Genomic DNA, 23684 nt, shown 5'->3' on the forward strand with positions numbered 1-23684 from the left:
CAGCGGTGAGCTCTTCGGCAGCTGCACAGGGTGAGGGAGTGGTAGGAAAAGGATTGTTTTCTTATTTAAAAAAAAAAAAAGACACAAAAATGACGACCCATTGAAACACACACATCTATGTACAATGTCCTTGCTTGAGGCTGTGGCACGCAGGTGCCGGGAGGGGGCAGGAGAGGTAGGGTCCCACCCTTCCCCCAAGCCCAGGCAGGTTCAGCTGATGGCCCCTCCTAAATGAAGGTTTTAAAAGCTGACACGCCTGTCATCCCCAGGCATAGGGGGTGGGCTGTGTCCTCCCCAGCTAGCCTTAAACATTTCTGGAGCCCATCTACAAAACACAAAACAAACCAAAGTCACAAATACATATATACACATGCACATGTGGCCGACTGCAGGGGAGAGGACACTGGAGGAGTGGGGCCTCGAAGCAGAGCCAGGTGGCTCCCACCTCAGCCTACAACTGGGTGCACCTCTCTCCCTCCAATTTCTCCAGGTCTGGGAATGAGGTGGTGTCCAGGTACAGCTTGGGCAGAGGACAACAGGGTGGGGGCAGGGGCAGGGAAAATCGGGGAGCTTCTGGGGGCCAGTGAGCACCCCTCCCTGGCTCCCCCATGGCCATGGACACAGACAGGGCACAATGGGACAGCTTGATGGAGGAGGGCAAGGCACCACCCTTAGGTCGCCTGGATCTGTACACTCACAAGGCACAGGCACTACAGTCCTGCTGGTGACAGAGCTCAGCTGTGACCCCATTAGTGACAAGGACAGTACAGGGTCAGGGCAAGCACATGACGGCAAGTGGACCAAACTTCAGTTTTCCTTGAACAAGTCCATCTCGAGATGACCTCCTCTGGTGTACAACCTGCCTGGGGCCTGCTCCTGACACCCGGCCCCTAGCAAAGTCACCGGGATGGCTGCCAGCACAGGGGCAGCAAAGGTGGCCACAGAGAGACCTAGCAGGAGTGTCCTGTCGATCCATGGGCTGACCTGAACCATCCTACTGCTGGGCCCTTCCCTGGCTGACCGGCTTGGCGTCCAGCTGTCTGTCCTGTCGCAGGCGTGGGTGGTGTAGCAGTGGTGGCGAACTCATGCTTCTGAGAAGAGCATGCAGCCCGACAAGGTGGTGATGGACACAAAGGGAAGCAGGCAGGGGTCCAGAGAGGCGTCCATCCCATCCTAGTGTCAGAGTTGGGGCCATGGAGCCACCCAGTGTGGAGAGAGCTGGAGCCCGAGCCTGCCGGTGCCCAACCACATCCCCACCCCAAACATCGCCGACAGGGTTCGCAATCAGGCTTTAATGAGAATCTTCAGGGTCTCTCCGGGCCCGGCTTCCCGCCCATCCCGGCTGCTTCCTCCGGGGACATGTGCGGGGAGGGAGGGTCATGCATGTGATGACAGGTGGTGCTCCTCTGCCCTGATGGCTCGGCCCATGGTTTACCGGATTCTGGTGAAGAGGTTGAGAACGGACACGGATTCCTGCAGGGCACACAGGAGGGAAAGCTGAGCTGCAGCTGGGGCAAACGGGCTTCGGGCAAGAGGAGCGTGAGCAGGCACCACTGTTCCCTGGTGCCCTGAGCACCCCGGCTTGGGGTGCAGAGTGAGGCAGAAGTAGAGACGGGGGTGCAGGGGTCCCAAGGGGAAGTCACGGCAGAGTCTGGTGAACAGGGCTGCTCAGGTGGCAGTGGAGACAGCCCCTGGGAGAGGCCGAGGGGACGCGCACGGGGAAAACACCTGGCGCTGATACCGACCCACTTTACCTTTGTCGAACGGGTTTTGCTAAAGACATTCCAGAACCTCAGGGTTTCGTCGCCAGCACCAGTGACGATGGCCTCTCCATCAGGGGACATGGCCTGTGGGAGGAAACCCTCAGTGTACTTGTGCCCTGCAATTGGCCCCAGGGATGGCGTCAATGACAGGAGGGGAGTGCTGGGGGCTGGGTTCCCACCAAAGCCAAAACATAGGACGCCCCCATCCCCCACCCAGCAGGGCAAGTCTGTTCTGTGCACCTGGGCAAAGGATACAACAGGTAAGCACATAACATTTCTTCCAGAAAGAAGAAAAACCCTTGAGGAGGGACTGTGTTGGAGGAGGGGCTCCCGTCCGCAGCACATGCAAGAAAGTAGGTGATGAACTATTCTCAGAGATTTTCAACCACTCAGAAAATAGTGGAATGGGATTAATTGTGCTTTCTCATACACATAATTTGGTAATGATAAACGAATGTGTGGAGATCGCCAGCAGGGCAGAGCTGCCCTTCCTCACCAGGCCAGGGAGTTCAGGAAGGGAGACTCAAAAAGTGATGACACAACCAATGTTTGAAAGCAGAATGAACTCGCCTTGCTGTTGGATTCAGACACAGGAGCTGGCCTAGATGACCCCGCCCCTTACCTCACAGACCTAGGCCGGGGAGGCTGCCGGTTAGGTCTGCACCCTGCCTTCCCCAGGGTCTGGCGCTGAGTCTGGGACCCGCCAGTGCAGACTCACCAGGTACAGAACCCGGTAGGAGTGCCCAGTCAACTTGGCCACCTGGGTCAGGGACGGGTACTTCCAGACCAGGATCTGGTTCTGTGAATAGCCGTGCGTGCTCACCTGGGAGATGGAGAGGGTGCTGTCAGAGCCTGGGGCTTGCCGCCCACGACCCCAGGGCTCATACAAAAGCCTGTCTACTATCCCTGATGCACACATTAAAAAGCAAAGATATCTGGACCCACCCAGCCCCTTGCCCCCAAACTCCGGTTGATGAGTGGAGGGGACAGGAAGCTACATTGCACCCAAAGCTCAGGCAGCCTCTCCTGGTGGTCAGCAGGCATGGGTGCCTGGGTCAGGAACAGGCACTTCCAGACTGTGGTCTGGTTCAATGACCTGGGTGGCAGGGGCCGGGCTTCACCCCAGGACCCCAGGGGAGGTTGTGCTGGGCTCCTACACTTTCTCCTGCACGTCACAAGGTGTGCCCAATACTCACCAGCTCATTGGCATGCTTGGACCAGGCCAGGTTGCACACCTGGGAGCCTGTGTCGATGCACTGCAGTGGCTGCCCTGTGAGTGTGTTCCAGAAGCGGATGCAGCGGTCGGCTGTGCCGCCGCCAGATGCCAGCAGTCCATGCTGGTGTGGGGACCAGGCTATGGCCTTCACAGCCGCCAGGTGCTCTGTGTACTGCTGCACGGGACTCAGACTTGAGTGGTTCCAGACCAGCAGCTGCGGGGGGCAGCAGCTGTGAGGCCCCCAGTGGCTATGGTCCGCAGGCGAACCCCCAAGGGGAAGATGAATAGCCTCACCCCAACCCGTTGTGCTCCTCCCTTGGGGGCACACCCTTGTCATCCCTGCTCTATGGATGGGGGAAGGCCGGGTGGGCGGGTCAATCCAGAGGTCAGGACAGTAAGGGGCCCAGGGAGTCTACCTTGTTGTCATTTCCTCCTGAGGCGAGGAGCTGGTGGTCTGTGGACCACTTGAGCCCACACACCTCCTGCCGGTGGCCCTGCAGTCGCCGCTCCAACTGCAGGGGTGGGGTGCGGATGTCCCTTTGCAGGATCATGCGATCCCGACTCCCGGACGAGAGCTGGTCAGCGTTCCAGGCCAGTGCCCCTAGAGGCCAGGCGGAAGGCGGGGTGAGGCTAAGGCCTGGCCTCTTGGGAACAGCGTGCTCTGGGAATCGTCACTTGCTCGTGCCTAGTGTCACTCCCGTCCCCTGGGATCACAGCTACCCGTCAGGACCCTGGGCTCCTCACCGACACGCGCCGTGTGGCCTTCCAGCATGGAGAGCTTCTTCCCTGCAGCCGCATCCCAGATCTGCACGAAGCCCTTATGTGTGCCGACAGCCACCAGGTTTCCCTAGGACCAAGGACCCGGGCGAGAGCAGGCATCAGGCCCGGGTGTGGAGACAGACTCCCCGGATTGTCCTCTCCTCCCTCCTTGCTGCGGGACCTTGGGGCCATTTCTTTAAAAGATCTTTAATATATGTCCCTTCGTGTCAAGGGGACAGCCCTGCCCCCTCCCTCCCTTCCACAACTTCCTGGTTAGATGGTCACAGAGAGCATGGATTTGTCAAAATCCAGCCAACACACAGTTAAGACCCACACACTTCAATGTGTGGACTCGCCTGCCTGAGCCCAGGCTGCCTGCTGGCTGGTGTCGGGGGGATGGAGCTCTATGGGGGCTGTGGCCAACCCTGCATCTCTCTGTCCGGCAGCCCTGCCAACAACCCTGTCGTTGTAATAATCTCTACCAGGCTGGAGACAGGTGGGGTGCAGACATCACCCTGGGGCTTGGACAAGACCTCCAGACTGGGTTCTGGCTACTCTGGGTCCAGACCCCCAAACACTGTGGAGGGCCCTTGCCAGCAAGGCCCAGTCAGATTTCCCCTGCCCAGCCCCACCCCGCCGGGGAGCAAGCCGTGTACTGACCCGCTCAGACCAGCCCACGGAGGTCACTGAGTCCCCTTCCACAGAAAGGTCACAGAGCCGGGTCACCTGTGGGAAGGAGAGAGCAGTCGGTGTGCGCTGTTGTGCTGTCTGCTGATCCTTCAAGGTCCTGACCATCCACTCGTCCATTCATCCATCTGTTCATTCATTCATTCATTCACTCAGTCACACCTCATGCCCATGGGCACTGGCGTCAGTGCTGGCACTTGAGATAATGAAGCTGGGGTGCCCAGGAGGCTGAAGGCTGCAAGGGGACACATGCCAGCACCAGGTTGAGTGACTGCAAAGTCTGGGGAGGGATCCTCAGGTGATGAGGACTTCACACAGATGCATCAAACACCCAGGGGTGCGTCCAACAGGTGGCAGTCCTCCCTAGGGGGAGTCACCTTCTCCTGAACCCACTTGCATTAATCTCTGGAAATGCACCCCCTGCCCCAGGGCATTTTCATAGGTCCGGGCCTATGGTGGGCCTGGCAACAGCTCAGAGTTAGTGCTGTGGGTGGGGTAGGGCAGCCCCCAGGCTCAGCCGGGCCCAAACACCTATCTTCCCTCCTCTGCAGACACTGGCAGAAGCCAAACTTGGGAAGCAAGGGCTCCAAATCAACACAGGAGACAGCCCACAGCAGGAGGGGCACAGGGGGCCCCATTCACACCTGCTGACTACTCCTGAGTTCCAGTCTGTACTTGGAGGGTAGGCCTCAGGGATGAGAGGGCAGCGCAGTGCTGCTCTGGGCTTGGGAGCACCAGCCACGCTCATCCTTCGCACAGGCTAGCCTGGCTCAGCTACTGGAACCCTGAGACACACACATGCAAGTACTTGTACACACATTTGCAGGCACCGGGGCACCCACCTGGCTGGTACAGGCACTCCACAGGTACACGCAGGTGCCCAGCCCCACGCTGAGCACATTGAGAGATGACCAATCCACTAGATTCAGGTAGAAGTCATCCTGCAGTTCAGGTGCATCTAGAACCTTGAAGGGGATCTTGGAGATTTTGCGGGTGGGTTTCCGGGGCGACCGCAGTAACTTCTGACTGTAGGGAGAGACAAGACAGTGATTCTATGTCAGTCAGCCATGTGGTTAGCAATACTCCTTGGCTAATGTCACTACCCCTGGTTCACATCAGTCCTTGGTGTACCTCCTCCCACTCATCCTGTCCCTCTGTCCACATGATCCCAAAACTGTGGGTGCCCCCAGAGACATAAGCATTTTACCCTTAGGCGTTTGGCCACCCCAAACCTTAAGAGCCACACTGTCCCCTCTGCTTGGCACCTCCTCCAGAGGGGTCTCCCTGACTCCCCCTTCCCCAGTCTGGACCTAAAGCCTTCAGGCCGACAGTGTGACCTGGTGAGGGGTCTTAGGACTAATTGCAGCTCTTCCATACTGCCCAGCTGCCCACCCAGCCCCGTCCCCAGCTCTCAAAGACCCAGACTTACCTTTTGTTGCTGACGGGAGACAAGGAGTAGGGAGACACATCATTGCCGTCATCAGGGCTTGAGCGCTTGGTACTGAGGGAATACTGGGTGGGGGGTACACACCTACTGAGTGGACACCCTGGCCCCAGAGCTCAGGAACCTCAGACCCCAAAGCTTGGGCACCCTGAGTTCTTGGTGGCTGGGTGAGAGAGTGGGGCTTGGTGCTCATCCTAACCAGGAGGACCTCTAACTGGGGGTGTCCTGGGTTCCAGAAACTCAGAGAAGCAAACCAGGCCTCCCCTTGGCAGTAACTGCCAACATGCTCAGTCACCCTTGCAGCCACCAGCCCCTTAGCCACCTTGAAGGACCAAAGCCAGGCCCTTTCCAACACTGCCAGGGGCCCCCATGACCTGGGATGGCATGAATCTGCTCTGTGGGGCAGCTCTCCTGAGGCCACTGCCCCTTCACCCGGTACCTGAGCACCTGCCCCAGGGTCACCTTTGTCTCAGCAGGCATCCAGGAGGGTCACAGGGCAAGCCTTGGGGTTAAATGGGCTTGGTCCTGCCCTCTACAGGGTTTGAGGGCCCCAGCCGGGCTGGTACGTGAAGAGGAAGAACCTGGGGAGGCCAGGCCTGTGTGGCCTAAAGGAGCTGCCACACAGCACAGGCCACTGGGGTGAGGGCTGACACTAGGTCAAGTCATGGAGGATAGAGATCTCTGTCCCCAGCAGGAAGCCGTGGTCAGTGTGGGCACAGCTGGCAGGCTCACCGTGAAGAGGCCCTTCTTCTCAGGCGTGGAGGGCTGCAGCCTGCGGTCCTCTGTTTGTGGGTCCTGCACCTTCTCGATGCCAGCCCCTAGCAGCTCATTCTTCAGCAGGGCCGAGTAGGCCAGGCCATCTGTAGGCAACCAAACACGTTGAGAGGCTGGGGTGGGACCAGGCAAAGGGGTGAAACAGAGGGTTTGGGGCCCTGACTCCTGACCTTTGCCATTGTCTGAGGTGGCATCCTTGGCTTTCCGGTTCTGGCTGGGAGACTTCTCATTTTCCTGTGGGAGGAGGAGGGAAAGGAGGGAGGAGTGAGCTGGAATGGCCTGGCCCTGCCCCAGGCGGCAGGGTCAGTGGTACTTCTCCCCCAACCCTCTGCCCTCACATTGATCCTGTGGAAATTGACACTCCAGTTGGCACCGGCTCTTGAGGGGATGAAGCGGTCCCCGTGCTTGCTGGGGGAGGACACAGGGGAGTTGGCAGGCGTCAGGGTCCGCCGCATCTCTGAGACCTGAAAGGATAGCAGGGTGAGGCTGGGTGGGAGCCCCCAGCCTAACCCACTCTACCTGCTGCACTTGTCCTCTGGCCATTGAATGAGGGGTTCAATCTTGGAAACCCAAGGGGCAGAGGTAAAACATCTGGGTAAGTAAGTCATGGGTGGGACCCTGCTGGCAGCTTCGAGAGGCAGGAAGAGGTCAGTCTGTACTCGGGTGCTTCCCAACAGCAAAACACCAGCACACTACAAGGTGGCCTTTGTTTCTAAGCAGACAGGGAACAGACAGTTAAACTGTTGCCCCGTCACCCCCATTTCCCACACATGGGGATCTTCTCCCACAGAACGATCACCCCACCACCTGAACTAAGTCGTGAAGGTGATACATTGCTTCTGGCCAACCCTCTGACTCCACTCAGTTGGCTGGTGAATGTCCTTAATCTATAAGCAACTTGCTGTGGGTTGAACTGTGTCTCCCAAAAGGGCAGGTTGAAGTCCTAACCACTGGTAACTGCGATGAGTTCTTATTTGGAAATAGTGTCTGCAGATTGAATTGCGTTAGGACAAGGTCACAGTGGAGCAGAGTGGGCTCTTAAAATGAACACCTGGTGTCCTTGAGAGCCGGAGGCACAGAGAAGACAGGATATGAAAATGAGGCAGAGACAGAAGTGATGGGTCTAAAAGCCAAGGACTAGCCCTGGCTGGGTAGCTCAGTTGGTTACAGCATCATCCTGATACAAAAAGGTTGTGGGTTTGATCCCTAGTCAGGGCACATAAAAGAAGCAAACAATGAATGCATCAATAAGTGGAACAACAAATCGATGTTTTTTTCTCTCCCCCCATAAATTAAAAGCCAAGGATTTCCAGCAACATTGGAAGCTTGAAGAGACAGAAAGGATCCTCCCCAGGCTCCTTAGCCCTGTCACTCCTGCCCTATAGGCTCCCATGTCCCAGCACCTTGTCCCCTCCCACGTCATCCTGATTACCCCCAGGCCAACTCCCCTGCACAGGTTGTGGGGCTGGAGCAGAACCCCAGCTTTGCAACGCTGGGTCCTTCAATGTCCGGTCTGGAAAATGGGAAGGTGGCTCACATTCTGCCATCCCCAGTCAGTCCTAACTACAGCCCCACGGGAAGCGCCGGTGCCTCCTGCAGCCTGGGAGGCATAGGTGCTGTGTAGAATAAGCAGAGGGAAGGTACACTGAAGTGCTGATGGGAGTTCACGCTGAGGTGGGCTGTGGCATCACCATGGAGGAGTTTTGGAGGAGGATTTTTTTAAAAAGATACTTATTTTTAGAGAGAGGGGAAGGGAGGGAGAAAAACATCCATGTGAGAAACATCAATAGGCTGACTCTCCTATGCGCCCCATCCGGGGGCCAAACCAACAATTCAGGCATGTGGCCTGACTCAGAATCGAACCAGCAACCTTTCACTTTGCAGGATGACGCCCAACCAACTGAGCCACATGGGCCAGGGCCAGGGTGAGAGGATATTTTTCACCTGCACAGCACCTCCTTCTGTTTGCTGAGGGCTGAAGCTCAGGGGCCAACCACACCCCCACCCCGTCTTCTGACGCTCCACCAGGCCAGGCCAGGCCAGGCCAGGCCAGCACTGGTAGGGCTAACTACCAGGTACTCACACAGGGCATCGTATTCTCGTTCTGGATGACGATCTGCCGGAGGAGACGCCGCTCATAGTCCTGGTCCATGGCGAGGCACGGCAGGTATGGCTGCTGACCAAGTCAGCCTGCCAAGTTCTGCCAGCCAAAGTCAGCCTGGGGCAGGAAGGGCAGGACAGCTCAGCATCATGGGCAGTGGTCTCCACCACCGCCTGGTGACCACAGGGCACTTCTTTGGAACAGCTGAGGTCCCTACCATGTGACAGGGTTCTCCCTCCCAGGAGCCCAGAGCTCAGGCCTGGCTGTACCCCAGAGGCTCTGGAAGTCACAGGGAAGCACAACTGAGACAAACAGGACTTCTCTCTGTCCTCCGCAGGGCCATTATGACAGGACCCTTCACTTTTATCCTGGCTGTAAGGGCAAGGCTCCCCCATTCCTGCCCCCAAAGCCTTGCCCCAGGTCCCTTCCTCCTCTAACCCAGGCCCCCATCTCATTGTCTTCCTGTTTCAGATCCTCTGAGGCCATGGGCCACCCAAGGGCTACGTGGCCTGAGAGGGAGGTGCGAGGCTGGGCACAGGTTGGGCGGTACCACTGAGGGTTCCTCCTCAAGCAGGGCAGCCTGTGTGTCCTATGCACAAAATCGGTGTGGGTCAATATGCGCTACAGAAGTCTGCCAGGGCTGATGGGGACCAGGGAGGCCTCTCTGAGGAAGAGGAAAGCTCACTAGCAAAAGGAGGCTGGAAAACAACATTCTAGAGAGGAAAGAGATGTGAGGAAGGGCTGTACACATTCTAGGATGGGGCAGAGGTGAGTGGCAGCCTCAGAGAGAAGGGCTGTTCTCTGCAGTGAGGATGGCAAACCAGGGCCCAGGCACAAGCCAGACCCACAGCCACACCCCTGGCTGCTTTCAGAAGAAAATGTTTGCCGGTCCGGAAGGACCTCCACCAGGTGGTGGAGACCTCAGCAAACAGAAGGAGGGGAGGAAGGGCTGGAGCCTGAAGGCTGTGAGATGTTGAGGCAGGCCTCTCCGATGGATTCCTGGGCCCATCACAGAGACCACATACACTGTGTGGCCAAATACCAGCTCTAGCCTGCCAGGTCCTTGTCCCTCACTTTCATTACCGGACACATGGGGCCACCTTGATGCGGCCCAGTCCTGAAGCCAGCAGCTTGGTCAGGACACAGCACCAAGTCACTGGTCATCACAGTGTGTGCCTGCCACACCCCACATTAGTGGGCTTGCACGTTTTATCTTGTGCTCTCCCTGCACAGCATCATGAACCAGGCACCCACGCCCTCATGCACATCAGGATGTGAAGACCAAGGAAGGGCAATAATACCCCAGTGTGCCCATGGCCCCCCCTCCACAGCCTAGAGCCCCTCTGAGCCTGTACTAGCCTGCAGCCCCAAATCCCACTGTCCCCCACCTCAGCAGACAGCAGGCTTCCTGCTTTAGTGAGAAAGTGGGGCCACAGCACTTCAGCCCTCTCCATCTTAGATAAGCCGTCGGGAGCAGCAACCCCTTCTTGGCTACTTTCTTTCTGTCCCCTCCACCTACCCTGCCCTGGCACAGGTCCCCAGACACATTTCAGTCCACTGTGGCATAGGACAGACTCTCCTAAAAGGGCTGATGGTTGTCTCCCTCCTTACCTCTCCAGGGGCTGGGGCCACACCCCCAACCTCTACCTCCTTCTGCCAGCCCAGCCCAGCCCAGCCCACACCAGCCCTGCCTAGCTGGAAGTTCACCCATTGGCTTGCCCCAGAATGTACCTGCCTCCTCCTTCACCCAACAGGTTCCCCCAAATGACTAGGTCTTGCCGATCAACTCCCCGAAGTGTGCCCTCACCACACCTGACCAATCCTGTGGCAGCACAGCCATACATGGGATATGGAGATGCCTGTGTCTGTCCCAGGTGGAGGCACCTGTTCAAAGGACAGTTTCCCAAGAAAAGGCCCAAATCACCTCGATGACCACTGCACTGGGCTGCGTGGAAACCAGAGCTGAGCTCTAGGTCCACCTTGACTGAGCATCCTTTGAGTGGGGTCCACTGGGGGCTGGACACAAAAAGGAGCTGCCACAGCTCTGTTCCAGTAAGTTTCAACCATCACCAGGCATTCTCCCAGAGGTGGGCCAGTTGATCCCCCCCCCACAACCTCGCAGACTAAAAATGAGGCCCAGAGAGGCTGGCTAACTTCCCCCGTTGGCACTGCCTGGGGCCTCATCTGCCTCCCACCAGATAGTGAGCCCTCAGGGGACAGGCTGGAGGCCATCATGCCTTGGTGCCTGTGCTCAGCAGCCACCCCTCCCCATGTCTTTCAAACGCAGTGCAAGCCACCAAGCTTCTGCTGCCTAAAATGAACTGTTCCAGACAGAGCGAGCAGCTCGTTCTCCCCAGGCAGGGAGGCTCAGAGCCAGTGGAGTCTGGGAGAGTGAGAAGCCTCCCCAGGAAATGACCCTAGGGGACTCAGTGCAGGGACCAGTCACATTGTGGGTGACAGTTGTTTAAACTTCTTGGCCCAGATGAGCTCCGTTCCCATGGAGACCACCTCCATTCACAGACCAACGGCACCACGTTGAGGCCGGTGGGGCCGGTCTGCTTCATAAAGGACAGCAGGCCCCAGACTATGGCTGGGACGTGCTCCGCACACCCGAAATTAAGCAGAGTCTAAAATGCTGTAGTCTCCTCAGAGACAGAGAGTGGGAGACTGGTGAGACTGGCTTCCCAGGGCGAGTTAAGAAACTCAGTGCCATACAGCTGGCTGAGCGCTACAGCTGTCTTGAGTCCAGAACGTATGTCCAGCATGGTGTACCCTCCTGTCACCAGCACATCAGCTGCCCCTCTGCCTGCCTGCTACATTCGGATGTGGCCACCTACAGAAGCCTGTGCGGTAGGCAGCCTCTCGCCATTTAGACTTGGCTGCGGAGGGTCAGAGAGTTTCCAGAAATTCACCCACATGTTTAGGGTCTTAGGCCCTGGGACCTGTGAACATGTCACTTCACATGGCAAAAGAAACTCCAAGACCAGGTACCCACTGGGGCAGGGACCCCTGGGGTTGCAGGCAAGGTGGAGTGGCTCTTGAACTAACTCTTCCCAGGCTCTAACCTGGGCTCTAACCTGGTAAATTCAGGTAACATCCCTGACAGGGTGAGCCTTCCTGCCGCCCTTCCGGAGCACCCTGCCCCACACCCCTCACGTGGTTTTCTTGATGAGGAAGAAGGTAGAGGGGGGCACAGACGAGATGGGCACAGACCAAGATCTCAGGAGAACGGCACCTAGCAGGTCCAACCATACACAGACACACACCCACACCACACGACCCCGGGGAACAGACACACACACAACCAGACCCGCCCAGCAGCCCAGAGGCCCTGCTCCAGCCTGCAGACCAGCTCATTTGAGAGCACTGAAGGCTGTCCTAGTCCAAGGACCGGGACCTCAGGGAACACCCACACCTTGGTGCCAGCCTGAGGACTGCCCCCTTCCACTTCCTCTAAGATTGCTGCTTACTGTACCACAGAAGAACAAAAGACCCCAAACCTGTAAGAGAAAAGGCTGGTAGATTAATCACCAGAGAAATAAAAAGTGTCTATAAGGCAAAGACACCACAAACAATGTTTTAATAAAAAACAACTAGGAAAAATATCTATCACCTGGAGGACTGACTGAAGTGGCACAAGACATGAACAATCAACCCTGGAAAAAGTGCTCACCCTCGCTGTTGGAGAAGGCAGTTCTACCTGCCAGCCTCTGCTGATTCTGAGATTAGGGAACACGCCCTTGCCACTAATGCAAGGGGACTGCTTGCCTGTGCTGTTGGCAGGAGCTGAAACTAGTACAACTTCTAAGGAAGGCAGTTTGGCAACTGCTTGCAAAATCTAAAAAAGCACATCCTTTTCAATGTTGTGTTTCTACTTCTAAGAATTTGCCCTCAGCAACTCCAGGCGTGCGTATGCAAAACCCCGTGCACGGAGCTGCTCTGTGCAGACAGCTTATGAGAGCAGGCCATGAGAAATGACCTCAGCAGCTGCCTTGAGGGGACACTGCAGCACAAAGGGCAGGCCTCAGGGTCTCAGGGACCCACTGCCTGCGAGAGCAGCACTGTGGGGCAGGGAGAGTTCTGGAAGGCTAGAGAACAAACTTGTAGCAGAAGTTGCTTTAGGAAGAGGAACTAGAGGACAGGGGTCAGAGGACGGAGGAAGCCTTGTTTCCCTGTGTCATGAGAACGTGTCAGCTATTCAGAGATGTAAACCAGCTGGGAAAAGATGGGACCGCACAAGCGCATGATGTGATAGGAAGAGTCTCAGTGGTCAGAGCACAACTGGCTGTGCACCAGAACATTCTGCTACCTTTGCAGTATGAATGTTAGAGAAAGTAGTGATTTCTCTGTTAACAAGTAGTCACTGAACACAATCTGCAAGGCCTTGTGATTGGGGAAGGGGGAGCTGGGGGCAGGGCCTGTGGCAGCATGAGAATTCTGGTCTTAGAGAGGTACTCACTTTGCTGACCTGGGAGGCTGTGCCCTAAAGGGTGCCAAGTGCAGGCTGGTGACTGTGGTTGGGTGAAGTGGCCAAAGCCGTGGCTGCCCCGTTTCCCACGGCCACTGTCCCCTCTGCAGGGTACTATCAATGGGTATCATTCACACACCAAGCCAGCCCTAAAAAGGAGAGCCCCCCTTTGCCTTGGGTACAGTAGAATGAAGGGCCAGGAGGCCTGCCTTCTGCCACTGCTTCAGACAAGCCTCAATCTGTTCCTCTGGGGAAGGGGCACAATCTTTTTTACTTGAAAAGGATGCACTGAGGTCCCCGCATGGCTAGGGCAGGGACTGCCTAATGGCCTGGGGCTGCCCTCCTGCACGACCACATGTGCACCCTGGCCAGGCAACTCAAGTGGCAATGGAGCTGGGGCCTTGCTTTCGACCCAGCTGCCCACTGGCGCACTGCGACCTCCTGAGGGGGCTGTCCCTGCTGCTCCTGGTTACCCTGACCTCACAGGTCCTGCAGGGCTCACCTGGTTCTCATTCACCAGATACTTAATGAAGACAGGTTACTCTGAGTATAATGCCAACAGTTCTCACCGGAGTGACTGTGCCCCCAGGGGACACTGGGCAATGCCTGGGGACATCTGTGGTCTCACGGTGGGTAATACTCCTGGCACTGAATGGGTAAAGGACAGGGGTGCTGCTCAAGCCCCTCAAAGTGCCCAGAATGGCCCTCAGAGAGAATGACCCAGCCCCAGTGTCGCAAATGTCAAGATACCACATCTAGAGCCAGGCCACAGAGGCTACTTGCTGGCTGAGACAATGGCACACATGTGGGCTGACCCTGGAGTCAGCCCGGCCAAAGGGGCCTGACGGCAACCCTGTGTCAACACCTGCGAGTCTCTGTTCCAGCTGAAGCCAGTGGTGGGCTGGGGCCCCATGTAAGGAACAGCAGGACTAGAAAGCTTTAACGCCACTGAGTTATCCACTGGCCTCCCCCACCTTACCAATGAGAAAAGGTGGACGGGCCTGTCTGGGCACAACTGATGACAAAGCACGCAGCATGTCACAAACTGTCTCTGAGGCTTCCTCAAGGGGGACGCGGACATGGAGGGCAGTGCTGCAGGTGCGCAGGGCCTCCAGTCCAGCTAGGCACAGCATAGGCACACACCCTGTGAGCTCGCAGCAGGCCCGAGGCCCCTGGGGTCAGAGCACTCTTACTTCCTGAAGCCAGGTTTCAAGCCTTCGAGGTGTTGCTTATCTCGAAAAACTGGTCCCCACTGTTTTCGTATTTTGTAAGGCTCTTAAAGGAGCCAAAGGAAATGAGACATTCCCGTGACACATCTTCCATGACTCAAGTGTTTTCAGGCTGACTGTGGTCCGGATGTGCTACCTACAAAATGGGTTACACCACAGTCTACCCTCCAGCAGTGCTGACCCAGGGGTTCAGTCATTCTCTGTGGGGGCCATCTGGGGCACTATCAGGGGTGTGGAATAGCATCCCTGGTCCTAACCCCTCAATGCCTGAAGCACTTATGACAGCCACAAATGCTCCAGGTGGAGGTGGAGTGACTGTCCCTCTGGGGAGGAAGTCACACCAGCCAACAGTGAGAGTGGCCAGGTACTCACCCAGCCATGTCCTGTGTGGGCACCAGGGTCCCAGGTGAATGGGACACTGCTCCTGGCCACACAGAGAGACCATCAGAACACAAATGACTATGACAGTGGCAAACCCCACCTGCACCCCTCCATGGGCCAGCACAGCTCAAAGCACTCAGCTGGCTTTACTTAATTTTGTCCCCAGCCGTGACCTTCTCCATTTCTCACACTGAGGAATTCGGGGTGCCGGCAGTGGGTGCAGCTGGGGTTGGAGCCCCACCTGCTGTGACCATTCAGGTCACAGTGCTCCCATGGCTGGTGGTCCCTCGGCTCAGCACAGAACGCATCAGTAGCCTAAAGCTCAAAGGACTGCCCTGGATGGCTCATCACACCATGTGTGAATCTCTACCAGGCACTTCCTGCAGGAGTCATCCAACTAGGGGTCACGATGACAAATGACTAGGGGCTCCCCGTGGAACTGTCATCTTGGGGCAGACTTTCACAGGGCCCTGAAACCTCCAGAGAAAAGTGTTCCTGTCTGACAGGCACACAGGTGGAGGAACTAGGAGACCAGGAGGTGGCTCTAGGCACCCCCAGACCACCCATGGGCCTTGAACCAGGCCCTTCGTCTTGGGAAAGATGGGGGATCACTCGAGGGGCCCAGGGGCCATCGTCTTATTCCCATCCATTCTCTAAGAGGCTGATGAAGTCCCATATGATACAGACCCAATCAGAAGCAGGGGAGCTGTCCAATTTTCTGCTCACCTTGGATCTGGGAGGCTACGAGACAAGTCCCTGGCCTTGTTCTTTTGCCTTGGCTCAGGCAAGCCTGAGTGTAGCCCTTGAGGCTCCCTCCACTTCCACTACAGCAAACCAAAACACTGTATAGCCAGTCAGCCAGTTACTCAGCGTGTAGCAGAGGAAGGGGAGACTTTGCAGAGAGATAGACCTGGCTGTAAGCGTTGGCTTCAAGCCTTACTGGCTGCATAGTTTTGGACAAGCAAGTTCTCTCTGAACCTGCCTCTTCATCTAGAAAGTCGGGATAAGGGGATAACACTGCCTATGTTGCTATGAAGCCAGGCGCAACTTCTATGAAGCATGTGCCTGACTCAAAGGAGATGCTAGGAAGTGGGAGCCATTCCATGGGCCCAGGGAAAGGTGCACTATAGGTCCTAGACACACCTGCTTCCTGCTCCTGCATCACACACAGTGCGCCTGGGCAGTGTGACATGGGAGGTGCCCTGGTGACCACAGATGCTGCTGCTCCAATGACTTTTGGCCACAGCTGCAGGCCAGGTGGCCAAATGGGGCCCTATCTCCTCCCATGCTGTTGACAAAGGTGGAAATGACAGCTGCTCTTAAGAGTCTGCCCTTGAAGCTCAGTGGATTCAGCGCCGGCCTGAGAACCAAAGGGTTAGTGGTTCAATTCTCGGTCTAGGGCACATGCCTGGGTTGCAAGCCTGGTCTGGTTGGGGTGCGTGGAGAGGCAACAAATAGATGTTTCTCTCACACACTGATGTTTCTCTCCCTTTCTTTCTCCCTGCCTGCCTCTCTCTCTAAAAATAAATACATAAAATCTTAAAAAATAAAGAAAAAACATGGGAGGAAATGGGCTACCTGGTCTGTGGTCTTACAGATGTGAACTCTGGACTGGAATCCGGGGTGCCTGGCCCCACGACAGATGAGGCACAAACTGGGACTTCTGAGGGGAGTGGCCGCACCCCGAGAGAACACAAGCTAGTGGCCCCTCACCCCTAACAAAAGCAAAAGCACGCAGAGGGGAACTGGCACACCTTTCCTGGGTGGCTGATGTAATCCACCACAAGCCAAGTTCCTCTGGGGTCCTGTGGTGGGGGCGCCTGAGGAGCACACTCCAGCATGCATGTGTTCATGTGCAGGTAGTCCTAGGAGCTGACCATGGAGCTGGAAAGTAGAGACCTGCAGTCACTGACTCCCCGGACCCACAGACCAGAGGCTGAGAATTCCATCGACACCTCTTCTCTGGACCCACGGTAACACTGTTGGCAGAGGGGCTGCACACACCCCAGGTGAGAACTGCTGTTCTAAGCCCTGGAAACAACACCTGATGGTAAGCCCCTACCTTTCTGTCTCCCACCTCTCTGCGGAGTGAGAGGCCATTTGGGTCTGCTGCAGCCCAAAGGATGCAAACCCCAAGTAAAGGAAGGACGTCAACTTGGGCATGATACCCAAATGATTTATGATCATTTATGTGATCCTGTGATTGATGTCAGAGGGCTGACTCCCAAGGCTGGATGGAGCCTTAGAGGGGGTCAGACTAAGCCCCATCAGGTTCCTGGAACCCTCTCACAAACTCTGCATCTGCTTGTACACCTGCAGGGACAAGGAGCTCACCCCCTAACAAGCAGCCTGAATGTCAAAAAGCCCTTCCTCAGTCTGTTTCACTGCTATTCTCATCTATGGATCCAAGGTGGGGGTGGCAGAAAAAACCTACTATGTTTAGGGCAGGATTATCTCCCCCACTCTCCCCTGCCAAGCACTGTCATCAGGGATGGGTCATTCTCTGTGGAGCCATCCTGCGCACTGTGGGGAGTTGAGGAGCATCCCTGGCCCCCATTCAATGCCAGAAGCACCCTCTATTGTGATAACCACAGAGGTCTCCCGATGTGGTCCCCGGTGGAGACCCCCTGCTTTAGGGGAAATCCTTGGAGAAACAGTTGCTTCCATACACCAACAGGCTCCATATATGAGTGCTAACTTCTCTCAGTTGCTCAGCCCTTCTGAAAGGGCAGACAGACAGACAAATACCCTCTACCCAGCCATCTACCCCTCTCCCTACACTCACCATTCTATCCTCCACCCAGCTGGCCTCTCCTTATTGTGAGAGACAGCACAAATGCACCCTGGTCCTTTCTGCAGTGGCTGACAGGCCCCGTAGGGAAAAGACCTCCCTGAGAGTCACAAAGCAGTGGTTCCCAGATCCATCTGATCTAGGAAGAGCACGCATAAAAAGGCACGGGGTCCGGAAGGAATGGCCTGCAGCTTTATAGAACCCTATAGCAGCAGTCTGGGGAGGTTGGGGCACGGAACGTGTGGGGCTGGAAGAGGGATGGACAAGTGGGAAGGCCACAAGGGCAGTCTCCTAGGGCTGGCGGCTGGAGGTGGGAAAGGGACAAGGGGTCAACCACAATCAGATATGGGTTTAGAGGCTGGCAGTGGTGTAGTGTAGATGCCAGGGAGAGAGGTGGTGAGCAGGGGAGCCAGCGAGCTGGTGCCTGCCTGTCCACGTGAGAAAGGAGGCAGTCCTGAGAAGATGGAGGTTGTGGAGAGAAGGGGCCCCTTGTGAGGCTAGGGTTATAAGGGAGGAGGGGTTGGACAGATCTGAGGAAAGGGTGACCTCTTCTGGACACACTCAACCTGAGGTGCGGAGGGGAGATGGACATTCAGGAGATGATAACTGGTCACTGGCTGCGTAGACCTAGAGTCCAGGAGTCAGCTTTGGGCACCAGCAGCAAGAACAGAAAGCTGAGGGTGAGGGGGAGGCCACTGAGGAGCATATGCCCAGGAGCAGCGGTATCTGAGTCCAGATCAGTCAGAGCCACCACACAAGAACCTGTTCCTGACTGTTTGTAGCAACTCCATCCACAACAGGCAAAAGGTGGAAGCAGTTCAAACATTAAACAAAATGCAGCTGCACACTGGAATATTATTCAGCTATGAAAAGGGACAAAGCGCTGACTCATTACAACCCTGAAAACATGATGTTCAGTAACAGGAGCCAGACACGTGTGATTCCATTTATGTGAAATGTCCAGAACAGGCATGTTGACAGAGACAGAAAGTGGGTCTGTGGTTGTCAGAGGCAGGGGAAAGGGGGATGGGGAGTGACTGTCAGTGGGGAAGGGGTTTCTTTTTGGGATAAGAATGTTCTGGAACTAGATAGTGGTGACGGGTATACAAATTTATGAACATACTGAAAACCACAAATTGTACACTTTAAATGAGTGGGTTGTATGGCATGAGAATTGTATCTGAATAAAGCTGTTGCTAACACAAATTAATAACATAATAAAAAGCAGGGCCCGTGAAAGAGATAGGAGGACAGAGAGAATGCACAGAGAGCCAGGAGAGTGGGTTCTACACTCTACTTTATTTGGGCAGGGGCACCACTTACTACATGTACTGCTTGAATGACGCAATGCGCAGTGTGTCCTGTCGTTCCAGTCACACGTGAGGAAACTGGGGCAGGAGAAAGTAGCCACTCACCCGAGTCAGTCAAGAGCACAAGTGTTCTGGCAAAAGTGCCACATAAGGGGGAGCTCTGGCCATGTGCTCAGTCCCAGTGCTCAAGAGAGGTCTGCACTGGATGAGGAGCTGCGGGACTTGCCCAGCTCCTGTCTGCAGGCATGGGCAGGAGCTGAAGTGGCCCGACCCTCAGGGAGATCGAGTGAGGGATGGACAGGGCCATTACCAGTGGAGCTGATGAGCAGGGGGCCGCTGAGGCTGGTGACTTGACAGAAACCAGACCACAAGGAACTCTCAGGGCAGAAGAGGGGCCACCAAACACTCCTTTCCCAGCTCTGTGGGCTGCCTGTACCAACCCCAGAATGGGTCTGGTCCTTAGCACCCACTCAAGCCATGGGTTCCAGCTCCAGCCTCTAGAGGGCACTGTGCAGGCTCCGGAGACGAAGTCTCTGCCCTTCCAGGACTCATAGTCTGGACTCTAGTCCAGGGTCTCCCCCATCAGTGCTGCTGACGCTGAGGCCAGGTCACTCACTGTGATGTGCACCCCCTGCGTGACAGATGTCCCCAGTTGAGAACCTCTGCTCTCAAGAAAAACTACAGGGGACCTGCAGTTTGGCCAGTTCCTAAAAGACCAAGTCCCTTGATCTCAACATCAACCAGAAATCCCCAAGTTGGCCCTCCAGAGAGAGTGACTTTGGATCTTCATCCTTCTCAGTGGCACTGAGCAAAAGGTCCCTACAACTAAACCCACTTTGGACCTCCCCAAACTCAGGAGTGCCAAGTGTACAAAACCTGCCTGACAGAGGTCCCAATAATTAGCACTGGTGGGTGGGTTCTGCTGAGACAGAGGAGATGGCGTGAAATCAGTGCAGACCCACTTCTGAAGACTCATTAGGTTTTCCTGTTTATTTCCAATTACTCCTCCCCCAGCCCCAACCCCCACCACCATCAGTCAGCACATGGGGTCTGAGTTATAGAGCGGGGCGAGAAGGGGTGTCGGGACTGTCCAGCACAGACAACTGAGACACTGGCCCAAGCTGTCCAAGGCCTGGAGCCCTGGTTTAGGCAGGCGGAGGGCCGGACTCCTTAACAAAACCCTCCTGGGGCAATCCAACCTCACATGTTTCACAAAGCAGGCAGTGGCCAGCACACCTGCTCCCACTCTTGATTCAGAAGGAAATGCCAGTACACTACGGCCAACACAGAAGGGACCCTCGACATCAAAGGCCCTGATGGCCCGGGAGAAATTCTGTCCAATGAGTAGTCTAGGATGTATTCTAGGGGACAATGTACCACTCTAGCAACCATCCCCAGAGGATCTCATCAGCTTCCACCATCCAAATCCTGCTCCCACCTCCAGGGGACACCACCCAACCGCCTTCTTTTCAAAGTTCCTCACACCTGTCTCCACTCCAGGGAGGTTGGGGTATGTATGCTAGGTGGATGATTTTTCTTTAGGTGAATAGTCCTCATTTAAAGTGTGGTAAGAAACCGTAGAGATTAAGAACCACAAATTACCAGTTATAAAAATAGTAACAGTGTAACATACAGCATAAGGAATATAGTTAACAATATTGTAATAACTATGGGTGGTGCCATATAGGTACTAGATTTGGCTAGTTCCTAAAAGCACAGATTAGGGCATGGGGCGGGGGCTGGTTTTGGCGAACAAAGCTAGACCTGCTATTGGGTAGGCCAAAAAGTCCATTATGTTTTTTCCATAAAGGCATATTTTTCGTTTTTACCAATAACTATTGATTTGGATATTTGAGTATGTTGGCTATCTTCCATTATCAGCTTCTAGTGGTTAGAGACCAGGGATGCTGCTAAACATCTTCTAATGCATAAGACAGCCACACAGCAAAAAATTACCCAGCCAAAATGTTGTCAATGGTACCAAGAAACTTCACAAACCACTTTTGACACGTTCTATCAGTCACAGCACCTCCTCCACACACTGCACAAATCTTTCTGTGTGTTTCAGTTGCATTTTTGCCTTTCTTGAAATAATAAAGCATAATACACCAAAAAAATGTTGCATATTTTCTTCCATATTCAATATTAAAATGGCTGCACAAAAATTCACCAATTTTGCTAAGCTTTTTAAAAATGCATATAACAGCTGTCACAATATAATCCAACAAAATTGTTTCAAATGAAATAAAACTAAGCACTCCTAGACCCATTGTACGGAAAAAAAAACAACAGATTTTTTGGTCAACCCGGTATTTGCTGAACATTTGTGGAGGGTAAGTGTGGGAAGGGGGCGGGAGGTCATGAGTTGTAGATGGCTCAGGTTGGGGAGGTCATGCAGGGCCGGGTTTGGGAAGGAGACTCAGATATGGGGAGATCACAAGGTATACGAATGTCTAATCACTATGTTGTATACCTGAAACTAGTAATGATACTGTATGTCAACTATAAAAACAACACCTATATTAAGATTGGGTGGTGGTGGTAAAGGGCAGATACAGCCTCACCAGCAAGAGGCATGAGAACACCTCCTGGTAGACTGGGATAAGGGGATCTAGTTCCCAGCCTGCAAAGCACCCTGAACAAAAGGATGATTTGAGGGAAAAACAGGCTTAAGCTGGACATTTGCAGTGGTGAGTCTCAGGCACTGGATTGGGGACGGGTCTAGATGGTGCAAGACCAATGCAGGGGTCGGGCGGGGCACAGTTTTTAATAGGAGAAAACAGCTGGAGTAAGGAAAGGCAGTCCACCCTTGGCGCAGGGCTGGGAGTTGTGGGGGGCCTGGGGTGGCTGACTTGTGCTTGCAGGAAGAGACAGACCTGTCTGGATCTCAGAGCAGTTGGGCACAGGCAGGTCACCTTAGATTTTTGTGGGGTCAGAGCCAAAATGGGAGAGCTTGATTCTGGGTGGCTGCAATGGGTCAAGCTGGAAGTGTAGAGGATTAGAAAACAGAGGAGCTGGGAGTGCGAGAAGCACTTACGCATTCAAACAGCATTGCCCAAGTGCTTCTGTGTGTCAGGAGCGGAGAGGGGTGCGGTGAATACAACGGGCGCCCAGACAGACAGGGTCTCCACACCTCAGCCTGCTTAATTCAGGGTCCATAAAGCTCAGACTGAATTTTAGTGGGGCGAGGGCTGGTTCGAACCTGGGTGAGTCGCAACAGCTATGGGGGACTGTTTAAATTTGGGCTGGGATAGTAGGAACTTGGAAGACCCGGGTTTGACAAGCCAGAGATGAATAGTACAGATCAGGGCATGGGCCCACTGTTCTGGGCGTGGGATAGGAGACTTTCCCTCGTTTTTGGCTTTGGGGGGCAGGACTTGGTCCCATGTTTATAAAAGGGTTGTGGAGTAGAGGGCTGCAGGTGGCCCGGGTTGGAGAGATCACTCAGGGCCGTGTTTGGGGGTGAAGCTAGGATTTGGGAGTTAAGACGGTAGTAGGATGCTGAGATCACACTTGGCCTAGCTTAACTTAAGGGGCGACGTTCGGGGGTCCTGCAGCCTCCTGGACGGCCCTACGTTGGGGGTCGCAGCATGGCCGGTCGGCTCAGTTCCAGGGGGCTCTGGGTTGGTCCGTGCCGCCGTCCGGCCCGTCTCGGGGGACGCGGCTTGGGCCCGGGGGGGGGGGGGCGGGTCCCCAGATTCCGGCCACCTCACCTGGCTCGCTCCCGTCACCCGCCGGCTCCGTCGGCCCCGCCTCTTCCGGCGCCGTGCCGCGCCGCGCCGCCTCCACTGTCCGCAGCCCCCCTGGGTCCGGCTGCGGCCGCCACTGAGGGGTCCCCGGTTCCGCGCTCCTTAATATGGCGGCTATCGCGGCTCCGCGGCCTCCCGCGCCCTCCACAGCCGTGCGCGCTCCCGCGGCCGGCCACGCCCCCGCGCCGGCGCGCTGCGTGCCGCCGCCACGCCCCCGCGCGCCCGGGCCACTCCCTCCTTACGGGACTGCGCCTGCGTGCGATGGGCATCGCGGGAGGACGTGACGTGGCCCGCGATTCGAATCAATACAGGAAGCGCGGGGCCACGCGTTGCCAAGGGCAACCGCGGCGGGTAGAGGACCTGGGGCTGGCTGGAGGTGGCTCCCGGGAATATAGAAAAAAGCCTCTGCTTAGTTTAGGGCGTGGTTCTTAGTAGCGGGGTGGTCGCAGAAACCCGCGCTCAAGGCCAGGGCCTCCATAGGTTGGATGGAAGCTAAACCCACACGGCAATGAGGCAGTCACACCAGGGATGGACCCAATGACAGGTGTATACGCCGGACCCCAAACCCTGTTACCTACGGACGTTTCATGTTTCATTCAATAAACACATTGCTTCTACTGAGTGCTCCGCCAGGCCCGCCAAGCAGGGAACTCTACAGATAAAATCTCTGCTCCAAAAATGGGTAAAGGATCCCAACAGGCAATTCTCCAAAGAAAATAAATAAATAGCCCATAAGCACATGAAAAGATCCTTGCTCACCAGCATTAGTCGTTAGGGAAATGCAAATCAAAACCACAGTGCGATACCAATTCATGCGTATTAGGGTGACAATGATAAAAAAAAGGACCCTCCCCCACCCCAGAGTATAACAAGTGTTAGCAAGTGTTGGCCAAGACGTGAAACAACTGGAACCCTCACACATGGCTGGTAGGGATGGAAAATTTTGCAGCCACCGTGGAAAACAGCCTGGTGAGGTTCCTCAAAAAGGTAAACATAGAGTGACTATATGACC

General features: G+C 55.5%; 1 protein-coding gene across 2 annotated transcripts; it reads right to left on the minus strand.

Moving 5' to 3' along the window:
* Positions 1-90: 90 nt before the first annotated feature.
* On the minus strand, positions 91-22857 carry FZR1 (fizzy and cell division cycle 20 related 1). 2 transcript variants are annotated; one of them, XM_045831797.1, is made up of 14 exons: positions 22637-22857; positions 8727-8861; positions 6982-7107; positions 6814-6877; positions 6602-6729; positions 5855-5937; positions 5268-5451; positions 4399-4464; positions 3724-3826; positions 3396-3580; positions 2960-3193; positions 2482-2586; positions 1746-1847; positions 91-1473 (listed from the first exon to the last, which is right to left on the minus strand). In XM_045831797.1, the coding sequence occupies exons 2-14, from the start codon at positions 8793-8795 to the stop codon at positions 1432-1434; spliced, it is 1491 nt and encodes a 496-aa protein (XP_045687753.1). In that variant the 5' UTR covers positions 8796-8861; positions 22637-22857; the 3' UTR covers positions 91-1431. The 2 variants fall into 2 exon arrangements, with proteins under 2 accessions (XP_045687753.1, XP_045687754.1); XM_045831798.1 differs by having other exon boundaries at positions 1755-1847; positions 22637-22856.
* Between the last annotated feature and the right edge of the window lie 827 nt (positions 22858-23684).

This window comes from Phyllostomus hastatus, unplaced genomic scaffold, assembly GCF_019186645.2.
Source record: "Phyllostomus hastatus isolate PE091 unplaced genomic scaffold, TTU_PhHast_1.1 phas_contig_159, whole genome shotgun sequence".
In the NCBI taxonomy this organism is placed as follows: domain Eukaryota; kingdom Metazoa; phylum Chordata; class Mammalia; order Chiroptera; family Phyllostomidae; genus Phyllostomus; species Phyllostomus hastatus.